The 11,754-nt window shown below is 43.3% G+C and overlaps 1 protein-coding gene across 1 annotated transcript; it reads left to right on the forward strand.

The window, feature by feature from the left end:
* Nucleotides 1-527: 527 nt before the first annotated feature.
* etnk1 (ethanolamine kinase 1) lies at nt 528-11,243 on the forward strand. The gene is made up of 8 exons (XM_037462219.2): nt 528-856; nt 2,171-2,430; nt 2,670-2,810; nt 3,049-3,191; nt 7,468-7,551; nt 7,661-7,821; nt 8,593-8,666; nt 8,889-11,243. Exons 1-8 carry the CDS (start codon nt 710-712, stop codon nt 8,959-8,961), a joined length of 1,083 nt encoding a protein of 360 aa, XP_037318116.2. The 5' UTR covers nt 528-709; the 3' UTR covers nt 8,962-11,243.
* Nucleotides 11,244-11,754: the final 511 nt, after the last annotated feature.

Below are 11,754 nucleotides of genomic sequence, written 5' to 3' on the forward strand. Positions count from 1 at the left end.
CCAATGTTTCGAGGAATAACACAATCGAAATAGAAGAACAGAAGTTTCAAACGTTCTCGTTTTAGATTTACGCCTGACGTACCTGGGTAAATGTTTTCACGTGACTTGAAACCGGATTACTTTTGAGTTGAAGTGCGCTAACCCGCTCTGTGTCAGACGACAGGGCTTCCGATCTCTGACATTTAAAAGACTTGACATAAAGCTCGTTTCGTTCAAGTATGTTGCGGATGTGACGTCAGAAGCATGGTGTGTTACACATGTACGCTTGTATGTATCCACACTGGATGAACGATTTGAATCATGTTAAAGACGTTTGAGTAATATCTTCAGTTTGTAACCATTATTGTGTCAAGTATCGGTTTGTAGCATCACTGTTATATGCACTATACACTAGCTATGTTATTATTCCTTGGATGCTATTCACATTAAATCAAATTTATGTGTTAAATGATTTAAGCTCCGCCGGCGGTAGACACCGGTGAATTGAACAGGCGCTTGTAGTGAGTCATTCGGCGATCAGCTTGCATTCTGGGAGCTTTTTCTTTTTGGTGGGAGGGATTTTTTGAGAGGCGTTTCCGCAGACTGAGTACGCTATTCCGGGATTATATATGTGCCACTCGTCACGTATTTTCATACATTGCGCATTTGGGCCCAGCGAGCAGCACAATATCACGAAGGTTTGAGATATTCCAAGAAATAAAGATTTAGAATGGCCAACTACATTCACGTACCGGACGAGGCTCCCGCCGTGCCCAAAATAGACGTAACAGTTGACGAAAGCGACTACAGATCCGGTGCACTGAGGCTGATCAAGGAGCTGAGACCAAATTGGAAGCCATCCGAGGTCAAACTGAAGGTGCTTTTTATTTCATTTCAAACATCCTCTCTTTAGTCTATTTGGTGTGACATGTCGCTACATAGCTCGTATGTGGCGTTATCTTAAATGTCGTATGCGAAAACCGCTCTAGCCTAGCAACGTGGTCTCGTGAAAAAAAAAAAAACCAAATGATCTGATACCGACATTAATTTCTGAGCGAATGAAAAACGCTAACAGCTTTTATAACGTCACTCAGCTGTCAGCGTGACACGCCAGCAGCTGAAATCCCAAGATCAATTTCGCTATTAAATAATTATTGCGTCTAACGTTAAACAGCTAATGTTACCGAAATACTGCGGTCGTTTGTCCGCTAGCGGTTTGCCTTCGCGAATAGCGTCTGCGTCACTTCAGCTCACGGTCGGACTTGGGAGTTTCTTCCTGCTTGTGGCGCAGCCGCTTAAACCGCAACTAGCGTTACCCGCGCGCCTCGTTGGCTTCGATCCCCTTTTCAAGTAGGGCACGATTCTGCCATTTCGCCTTAAGGTGGAGGGATATTTAACTTTGCTTGTTAACCCACGACCGTCCTCCTGCTTCGCCCAGATTCAGCCTAGTTTCTGGTATGAGGGCGGAGAGGCGTGACACTGTATTGAGTCTACACCATATGTTGTTGTCGTCGTCAGGAAGAGACGCCGATGACAAATGCAGCAAATAATCGTCTGCCACCGTCGGATACTTTAAAAAAAGGTAGAGAAGGGAACTGAGATTGAACAGTGCGTGCCCTGAATCGAGAGACATCGGCTCAACATTGAACCCATGTGTGCTGCATGCATGCACCCAGATAGGGAGGTATTTGTATTTTTCCATTAACTCGGCTGCGGGGGTGTGGCTCCTATTTGGTAAACACTGAGGATCGCAGCTGGTCACATGCTCCTCCACACCTGCCTATATTCATCAAGGAGAGCAAAGTGGCAACTCAGCAAATGCTTGGCGTTGCTTCCTCATGCCAAACACAATTCCCGACCCGTTTTTCTCAGTCCATGCCTTATTGAGTGAGCAATTAGGCCTGGTATGTTGATAGCCGCTTGGCTCTGCAAAAATCCCCTGCTTAAATCAACCCAGACAGGGCAGGTTTTTTGAATGCTCCATTCATTCCTTTGCTCGGTCTTTGTGTAGCTCGCTAGATTCCTCTTATAACAATTGCAATACTTAAAATAATACAGATTTTCACTGTACTTCTAAGGGATCAAGAGGAGGATGGTCCAACCGAAGGCGTCAAGCTAGATTTCTTAAGCACCGGATATGTTTGGATTTCTTGCCTGATTCCTCTGTTCTCCACTCTTTCCTCGATTGCAGTTTTTTACCGATGGGATCACCAATAAGCTGCTGGGGTGCTACGTGGGTGCCGTCATGCAGGATGTCGTCCTGGTCCGTATTTATGGCAACAAAACTGAACTGTTGGTTGACCGGGAGAATGAAGTAAAAAGTTTTAGAGTACTACATGCAAACCGCTGTGCTCCACACCTATACTGCACCTTCAACAATGGACTTTGCTATGAATTTCTGCAAGGAACTGCACTGGAGCCCGAGCACATTCGCAGCAAACCTGTGTTCAGGTAAAACTACATTTCCTTTTTATTCAACATAGAGTCTTGTCACCTGTCCTTACCAACCCGAGGATCACCACGTAATCGTGGCCCTTCACAAAATGTACTATTTGTGGTAGAATTTAGCGAGATGGCAGGAATTTATGATAATAACTCTGTTGGGGTGGAAGTTTAGTTTATTTAGAGCGTTATTCACATATTGCGGCTGGTTCTAATTCAAACTATTTTCTGTCTTTACAACTTTGCAGTCTCATTGCCAGGCAGCTGGCCAAGTACCATGCCATACATGCCCACAATGGCTGGGTACCCCAGTCTGACATGTGGCTGAAGTTGGGCAAATACTTTGCTCTCATCCCCAAGTACTTCAAGGACCCAGAGCGCAACGCCAGGTGAGGCCATGTTGAAGATGTTGAAGCATCATAGGATTTTATGTTGAATGTAAAAACACATCACAATAATTGAAGCCAGCTCTCGTGGTTTGTTTATTTTTCAGTTTGCCCTCTCTTGGCCATGTTTGGTGCATTCAAACATTATAGTCTGACAAATTAAATCATTTTACATTTGAGTTCCCCTTCTTGACTCTAATAATGTCCACCGTGTTCTCACTCTTTGACTCTGCCCCCACAGGTTGAGCATGGAGGTGCCAAGCTCACGGTGCCTCCGAGAAGAGCTAGTGTGGCTCCAGCAGAGCCTGTCTGTGCTGGGCTCCCCAGTTGTTCTCTGCCACAACGACCTTCTCTGCAAAAACATAATTTATAATGCGGAGGCAGGTGAGTATTAACTGCAGAAGTGTAGTCATAGACATTACTGTGTGGCTGAATTGTGTTGTAGTGTGAACTGCATTGGTCTCTGCGCTCAGGTAGGATGGCATTAACTGCACTCCCTCAACGTCACATGCTTCCCTCATTGCCGGTGTTTGCAGTGGGCGGCAGGCAAGGAATTAGAACGCACGGAGAAGACAAGCCGGTTTTTTGGATGTTCTGCTCTAGATGGAGATCCTTTTTAAACCAGGACAAACGTAGCACAAACATTGTGTTAAAGTCAAATTGATTTGATCCAGATTGGAGGGCGAGGCAAAGTTAAGTTGAACTGCCTCTAATAAATTTGACAAACTTTAAAAAAAAGTTAAACTTGATTCTAATGTGGTTGTACATGTTTTTCTCCAAAATTGGTCTGATCCGTCATTCTAATTCTGTGTCTAACAAATTAGATCGTAAACCACTGTTGTCAGCGTGAACAAGCAATGCCATAACATCATACCACATACCAAGTCTTGGTTATATTGTCAGCACATGTTTTCGGTGCTTTAGCAATGTTATTTTGATGGTATAAAGGTCAAGAAACCTGTCCTCAGCTTACTTTTGCACTGAGCAACTTTCATTATTCTGGTCAGTGAGACTAGTCATCAGTGAAACTGTTCTTATCATTGTCTTTGTAGCAGAGGAATTTTGGTTGAAGTGATCAGGTCAAATAAGAATGGGGGGGGCGACGTCGAAGAGGGGTGTTTTTTTTTTAATGTATGCCGGGGGAGGGAGGTGTTAAAGAGCTGTTAGCCCCCTCGTCGGTTTACGGCGAGGGGCGGGGCCCTTCTCACAGCTCCTTGTGTCTAGCCTTTCTCTCCTAGGAATGACAGCCGAGGCTGTGGCTGCCCTGCGCCACCCTGCCCTGGGGAGGCAATGGAGAGAGACAAACCTCACGCACAGTCTGCTTTGAGGGCCCTCGCGTAGTGTGCCCACTGCTCGGGTTAAGCGGGATGAGTTCATGGCAGCAGTAGGAGCCCTGTACCTATCTATTACCCTCCATTGCTACTTGCTCACCAGTTTCCCCCGTTGAAAGTCGTGAGGCTACTTACGATGCGGGTCATTATACAAATGTTTTTTTAATGGTTTGCACTTGCTTTAAGTCACTCTGAGCACCAGCCAAATGCCTATGGTGTAAAGCTACAGTCACTCCTCCTTACTGCGCAATTTCCATTCCATAGCATCAAAAATTACAACTGGACCATATACGTGGAAGGATATGTCTGGCAGTATTTTGTATTTTGATTGTCAACAAATCCCATGGAAAAAACCAACCAATTGAAGTGACCTGTGCCACCGAACCCTAATTATAGCGTGTTGCTCCTGGCCACAGAGCTCCATTGTTGTTCAAGATCTATTAAAAACACAACATTGAGCATACAATGTGGATTATTATGAGTCAATACCACCTAGCCCATACCTAATAGTAATGTAGCTCGTTAACTCATGTGTAGCTGTTTGAGGAAACTGCTACGCCTTTCTTTGATGGTAGTGTTCCTTACCCCCTTTGTTTGTCCTCAGAAGGGACGAAGCGGCTTGGGGCTGAGAGCCACAGGCTGGAGGAGTCGGAAGCTATTGAAAAAGATACAAAGACATTTGACGTTTTGGTCTATTCAATGGGATTTGTTGACATAAACAATAATATAGTGATCATCTGCTTTATCCAATGAAGCTGAAACAGGACTCTGCAAAAAATGCAGGGAAACCCCTTTTCCTCAGCACACCAACCAGTTTCTGCTCATCTGTAGCTCACAGAAGCAGAGGTGCACACCTGCAGATTCCCATTTGAATCTGTGGCACACCGTTTGAAGAATTGGCCTGCTTTTATGTGTCCAATCAGTCCTTATGGTCATGATAACAATAAGTCAGTGAGTTGTACTGGTCAATTGCACAGCCATTTAAAAGTCAGTGCATAAAATCCATGCATATTTACTGACTTGCAGAATCATGTTTCAAGCTTCACTAAGTAAGGCTGAGGTCCACTTCTGTTTAGAAAGTATAGTTAATTCCCCAAATATGGCAAGCTAAATATAACATAAGCACACCTACATATGACAACCACAGTGGAATGTACACAGAGAATTAAGCAACAACCTATGCATATCTTACCCTGGTAAATCGATGTTGCAAGCTCAGTCTACCAACCACTGCCTTTTATTGACTTGAAAAACAAATTAGGCATGAAAAGAGACTGAACAGCCACCACACTGCTTCCTGTCACCTCACTGCAATAACTGCTGACTTGTAACCACTTGTCTGCCAAAAGCCCCCACTTTTTTTGTTGATAAAAGCAAAAACAGAAGTCCAGGACACTCAATATTTCTCAGTTTTCCAACGATAAAAGACGCTAAACAAGTGCTGCATCACTCTTCCGTCAGTCTTTTTGTCTCTTTACTGTGTCTTTCAGTCTTCACCGTGGGCTGCTTTAGTTTCTCGCACTGTACTGCGCTCTTTGCAAAGAAAAAGAGACCTGCACACATTTTCCTGGGTCCTTATGGGCCACACGATCTGCAACAGGAAGCCTATCAAAGATTCTGTCATTTGCAAGGGTGTCACGCGATTGGGTTCACAGCGGACCAATGGGAAGGGAGCACCGGAGGGGTGTGTTGTGAGGAGGGAAGGAAGGTCGCATGTCTGACAAGACGGGAGGGGGGCAAGAAAAGAGAGTTTGGCTGCAGGGCCTGATGTTTTTCGACACTGCGTGGGAGCGAGAATGGATAAAAGACAAATATGTCAGTGTGAGAGTGAGCATGTGTGGAAGATGTGTTTGCCCCAACCTTTTCATCTGCTGCACAGGGGGGGCTATAGCCACTGCCTGGAGGTGTTCAGTTGTGTCCCGCTAGGACCTACACGTCAGCTGGTAACCCACCTCAAAGTGACTTTCTATGTAGTCCAGCACCACCTCAAAAAACTAATATTCCATATGTTAAGCCAAGGAAATTAGCCAAAACAAACCAAAATGACTACGAGTGGACACATTTCATAGAACATATTGTTCTTGAAAGTAACATTTGCTGGTCAATATCTATTTTCTGCAATAACCTGGGCTTGTAAAAGTAAGGGTTTGTATTTTGAGATCCAACACCACCATTTTGAGATCAGTTTTTTTTTCTTTTTTTTTACTGGCCTACAAATGCAATCAGCAACCCATTCTTTGATTCCCCCTCTCGTACACAAACATAGGATATAAATGTTTGAAGGGCCTCTCAGATTTAGATGCCCCGAATTCATTTGAATTATTTTATTTTTTTCAACATTTGTTCACTTTGTATTGACTTCAACATGTACATTCATTGACCAATGTAACTTTAAAATAAGTTTTAGATCGCTCTCGAGGTTACCTACTAATACAACCTTCTGAGAGAGAATGTATCAAACGTGTGTTGCTGTGCATCTGCTTTGGCAGCTCACTGTACTTTTCTACAAACCACTTAACTGCTTCTTTGTATTTTACTAATCTTCCTCCCTTTGTCCCACTCCTGCTTTCCTTGCCCCGTTTCCCTCCTCCCCCACCTCATCAAAACTAAACTTTGACTTGGCCATTTTTTAATTATTCTGCATGTATCCAAAACAAACATCCTTTGAAGAGCCAGACGTACTCCTTTTTCCCCCCCCCTAGCTTTTTTGTATGCGTTCCATGTGTTGCGTCACACATTTTCATCTTTGCTAATGTATCCCGGCTGCCTATTGTGCAACTCTTTGGACAAAAGCGCTGATAATTGGTTTACTAATACATCCAGTTTACTAAGATTTCATTGAAGATTGACTGCTCAACCTCCATGAGGATGTGTAAGCTATCTATTTGTTCTTGTTTGGTTTCATTCATTTAAAGTCCTAAAACCTTCCCCAATTAGCTAACAACAAAAGCTTTTACTTTCAGTATGTGTTAACTCCCATTAACCATAACATGATGTATTTATTTATCCTAAACGGCATGATGGTGCATGCGTAGATGTCAATAGTTATTTTACGACGAATATCTCTGAAGTTAAAAATGTGTCTTAATTCCCATTATCACAAAATCTTTGCCCAAGCCTCCCTATACAGTGTACTTTCCTCAAAATGCAAGCTCTTACTCCTTGCCCTTCGATCGGCTAACTAGACAACCACACCAGTCAGACAGGAAGAAAGTTAGAGTACAACAATGAAAAGCCTTGACATTCTGAGTTATCAAAGGGAAAACACATAATCATTTAATGCCTGCTTCCTGTGTCTCCTGTCTAAACAAATCTGTTTCTCTCTCCAGGCAATGTAAAGTTCATTGACTACGAGTATGCTGGGTACAATTACCAAGCCTACGACATTGGGAACCATTTCAATGAGTTTGCCGGTGAGTGTGACTTGCACAGCTGTGTGTGTGTGTGTGTGTGTGTGTGTGTGTGTGTGTAATATAGTGAAATGCCCCCCGAGTGTTAAACCTGCATCTTGATGTGTTACAGGCCTGAATGAGGTGGATTATAGTCACTACCCTCAGAGGGCCTTTCAGCTGCAGTGGCTGCGCTCCTACCTGGAGGCCTATAAGGAGCACAAAGGCCAAGGGGATCAAGTGACTGATAGAGAGGTGGAGATCCTTTATGTCCAAGTCAACCGCTTTTCCCTGGTGAGTATATCTGCATATAGGATTAGTGTTGGGCTGCATTTAGGCCTATATCCATATGGCAGCGTGCTGGTGGATAAAAAGCTTGCCCTGCGTATTTTAGTTTTATCTTGTCATCGGTTGCAGTTCCGTCTTGTGGTCACCCCTATGACTTCTGTTTGCCCACACACTTGTGCTGGATGTGCTGCGGCTGATAGCACACGCTGGGTAAACGGAAGGTTTTTAGAAGAAAATGCATCAGATTAGCATATGCACTGTATTTTTTTTTTCAGCAGTTAAATAGTTAATCAATAAACTTAATTTGTCTTGACGTGTACTGCCTGGTCAATGTGTAACACTTGGCTCGCCCATGAAGCGTCCTGGGGGTCTGTTCTGACCGGATGTTCCAGGCCTGTTGCCAGGTGCTGGGTCAGCAAACCGAGTTATCCAGTGCTGTGGGTTAAACAGTGTACAGTTTGATGTGGGCCATGAACTGCTCCGAACACAAGGGGTGGATGTTTTTGACGTGCACGTTGATGCGACCACCATGTGGGAGGAGCTCGTAATGACAACTCGTCACCCGCTCGCCGCCTCGTTAAATGTCAAGAGGAAAACGAGGGCCGTGTGGAGGATGAGCAAGACGTGCAATTGTGTTTCCGTGTCAGTTATTTGTTGTTGTCGCCTTGGGCTTCTGCTGGCTTTGTACATGCTTGAGTGTGTCTGGTTGGGTGATTTTATTTAATTTTAGACAGTGAGTACATGCTAATCCTCTGTTCTCTTTTTCCCTCTGTGAAGGCGTCTCATTTCTTCTGGGGCCTCTGGGCTCTGATTCAGGCCAAAGTCTCCACCATCGACTTTGATTTCTTGGGGTATGTAGCCATCTTAAAATAAAATAGCAAGCAACCTTTGTCGACAGTTGTTTAACTCCGCTAAGCAGATTCAATTTATTAAGGCCTATTTTTATAAACAAAATGAAGAATGTATGTATCATTGTGTCATCTCATTGCACACTGTCTTAACAGACTGATATTTTTGCACTGCTTTCCATGAAGCTAATATGTCGAGGACATGTTTATCTCTCTGTGTCTCAGATATGCAGTCCTGCGCTTCAACCAGTACTTCAAGATGAAACTTGAGGTGGCCGCGCTGAACTTACCCGAATAATAGCCCTCCCACAGCCCCATCTTCTCTTCTTTTTTCTCTTCCTCCCATCCAACCTCCTGAGGCTCATATGAAGAATGCGGAGCGCCCTGTAGAGGTGTATGTAGGGAAGAGCCAGATTCAGAGTCTGTCCTGCTCAGTGCCTACAGGTCTCCTCTACATGTCCTTATCTTTATAGATTAAAAGGACCACAAGCTTTTCCTTCCTCTGACTACACACCCTTGTTAACAGGTAGCCCATGTCATATGGAATGTGTAAAGCAGAGACTCGAACCTATGATGTGAAACCCACATGGCAGAATAGGGTTTTTTGGGGGGGAGGGGGGAGGGGGTTTAAATTATTCTAATATTTATTAGATATTGAAATGATATCAGCGTATCGCGTTTGTCAGCTGCTTTTCTTGGGTCTCATCGCTAGGAATAAGACGGAGGAGGAATGTCCGCTTATTCGTAACCAACACATAGCAACCGCCTACAGGACTGACAAGTGGCCTAAACACTAATCGGATTGCCTGTCCCGCGTTTCATGGGGTAAAAAAGACCAGCTAACTACCAAATTTCCAACAATATGAAAGCAATACAGAGCCAGCTATGTCTGCTGCAGATGAAAGAAGAAAGAATAATGCCAACGGGGAAAGACCAGTGCTGTTCCGTAGTCTGAGCTGAGCCCAATCACAAAGAGTACTCGTGATCTGCCTTGTGACTCTTGTTTTCACCCTTAAAAAACGGCGCAGTCATTGTTTGCGTCACAGTGCGTCTCACTGTACTTTGGACATTCCATCTTCATAATGCCAGATAGGACATTTGCTTGTGGTTCACATGGTAGGTTTGATTGGCAGAGGTCTTCATTCACTGTGACATGCTCTGTGAGACGCGCTGTGCTAAACGAGAACCAAACCATTTTCTTGTCTTCTCAAGAGTCGAGTGACTTTTGAGAATCCTCTTTACTATTACAAAACAGTGCTGTTAAGTCCTAATGAGGGAAAGCTGATTTTACCCATGATTTCACCTTGTCGACTTTCGGATCGCTGAGCCACTGTTTGCATTCGTCATGTTAAGCACCCCATGTTAAAAGGTCTGTTGAAAAGTGGAGTTTTTGGAAAAAGAAAGTGGAGCAGGTTGGTTACGCACATCTGCGTTTAGTTCCAAACAGTGTAATGCATGTGAGCGGTTAGTGGGACCTAAAGAGCAAGAGCGCCACCTGTTGAAGGAAAGAAGTAATGGTAGCTGCCAGTAACTGTCTTTGTGTGTTTTTTAAATGCGCTTTAGGAGGCCTTCTAAAAAAACCCATCTCGGTGTTACTTTAACTGGCCTACACCAAAGTGCTGACATCAGTTTTGTGTTTGTACATTTTGTGCATTGTTCCAATTTTCCATGTAGCACAAGGAGATTAAGAGTTACAGTTGTATAGACTTTTTATACTTTACGTGATAACGGCTGAGGTCTTTGAGAGTGTGTGGATGTTTGCTGACGAAACGGTAGATGGCCCTTGGACAAAGATGGCATAATATGAGAAACTATTAAGTAAACTGTCCAAACAGGTTTTCTTATTTACTCCAAATTGGTTTGCAGCTCATGCAGTTTTTTTCCCAGGCGCACGTTGCTGTAAAAGGTTTGCAAAGCGCTGTGACGAGGCCATTACTGACCAGACTGGATTGTCCATGTGTTGTTTTCTTAGGCTCTGCCAGTCTTATTTTTGTCCATTCAGGTTTGAAGGTCAAAGCTCATGAATTCCCTCCTGTTAAATTTAGAATTGCTTGGCTTTCATTCTGGTAGATTCAGATGGCTGAATTAATGAGTAGTTTGTGGCAGGCCTAAAACGAATTTGAAAAGGGTACTGTAGGTGAAGATCTTCTATTGAAGCATATATATATATATATGAAAGATTGTTTTCAGTTGGGTGTCTTGATTTGTACCCGACCGTGTCAGATACACCATACATTTACACACACCAATTTGACTGCCACCGGAATCTTTACAATGATAATTGTACTGCTGAAATATTTCCTATACGCTCCATTTCCTGATAGGGACTTTCACTACTGGTTAACGTTGTACAGAAATATGCTCATTAATTTCATTGGACACTTTAGCATTTGTTTATATGTACAGTAAGCACATGTAATAAAATCTTTGCTTGTTATGAAATGTGAATGAATGTACATAGGGAGTTCTTTTATTTTCTAAAAGTTGGATTAAAGTGAAGTTGCCTTGGCTAATAGGTGAAATAAATACATTTTCAATACTGTAAACATACTTTGAAAAATAAAGTATATTTACCCGTCAGTCTCTTCTATCTGTCCTTCATTTACTAAAAGATTTGAAATCTGGGTAGGTTTTTTGGGGGGCTTATCTGACATCTATGAAATAAACCACCTCAGGAGCATCATGGGAATCTTTAGAAGTGAGGGCACCTTAAATAATTAACATGGTATGTGTTTGGACATCCCATCTGTCAAGTCTTTTTTGATGAACATGATGCTCTCCAGTTTTGTTTTTCTCCAGGTTGTGTGCTATTTGATAAAAAAAGTGTTAAAATTAACAAAACTGTATACCTTTTATATCCTGGGAGGGGGGGGGGGGGCTGGAGTCAATCCCGCATTTTATGGCTAAAGTTGCTTAGAATCTAAACAGATCCTGGTATCTACAATCCTCACATTGGAATCTGTGAAAGCATGTATGGGAAAGATCTGTGTAATTCTGTTGAGAATGTGTACTACAGGTGACCAAAAGATGGCAGCATACACTGCAGATAGAAATTTGCATTCATAAAGGCCACAAAACCGGGAAGAAAGCT

This window comes from Pungitius pungitius, chromosome 2, assembly GCF_949316345.1.
Source record: "Pungitius pungitius chromosome 2, fPunPun2.1, whole genome shotgun sequence".
NCBI classification, from domain to species: Eukaryota; Metazoa; Chordata; class Actinopteri; order Perciformes; family Gasterosteidae; genus Pungitius; species Pungitius pungitius.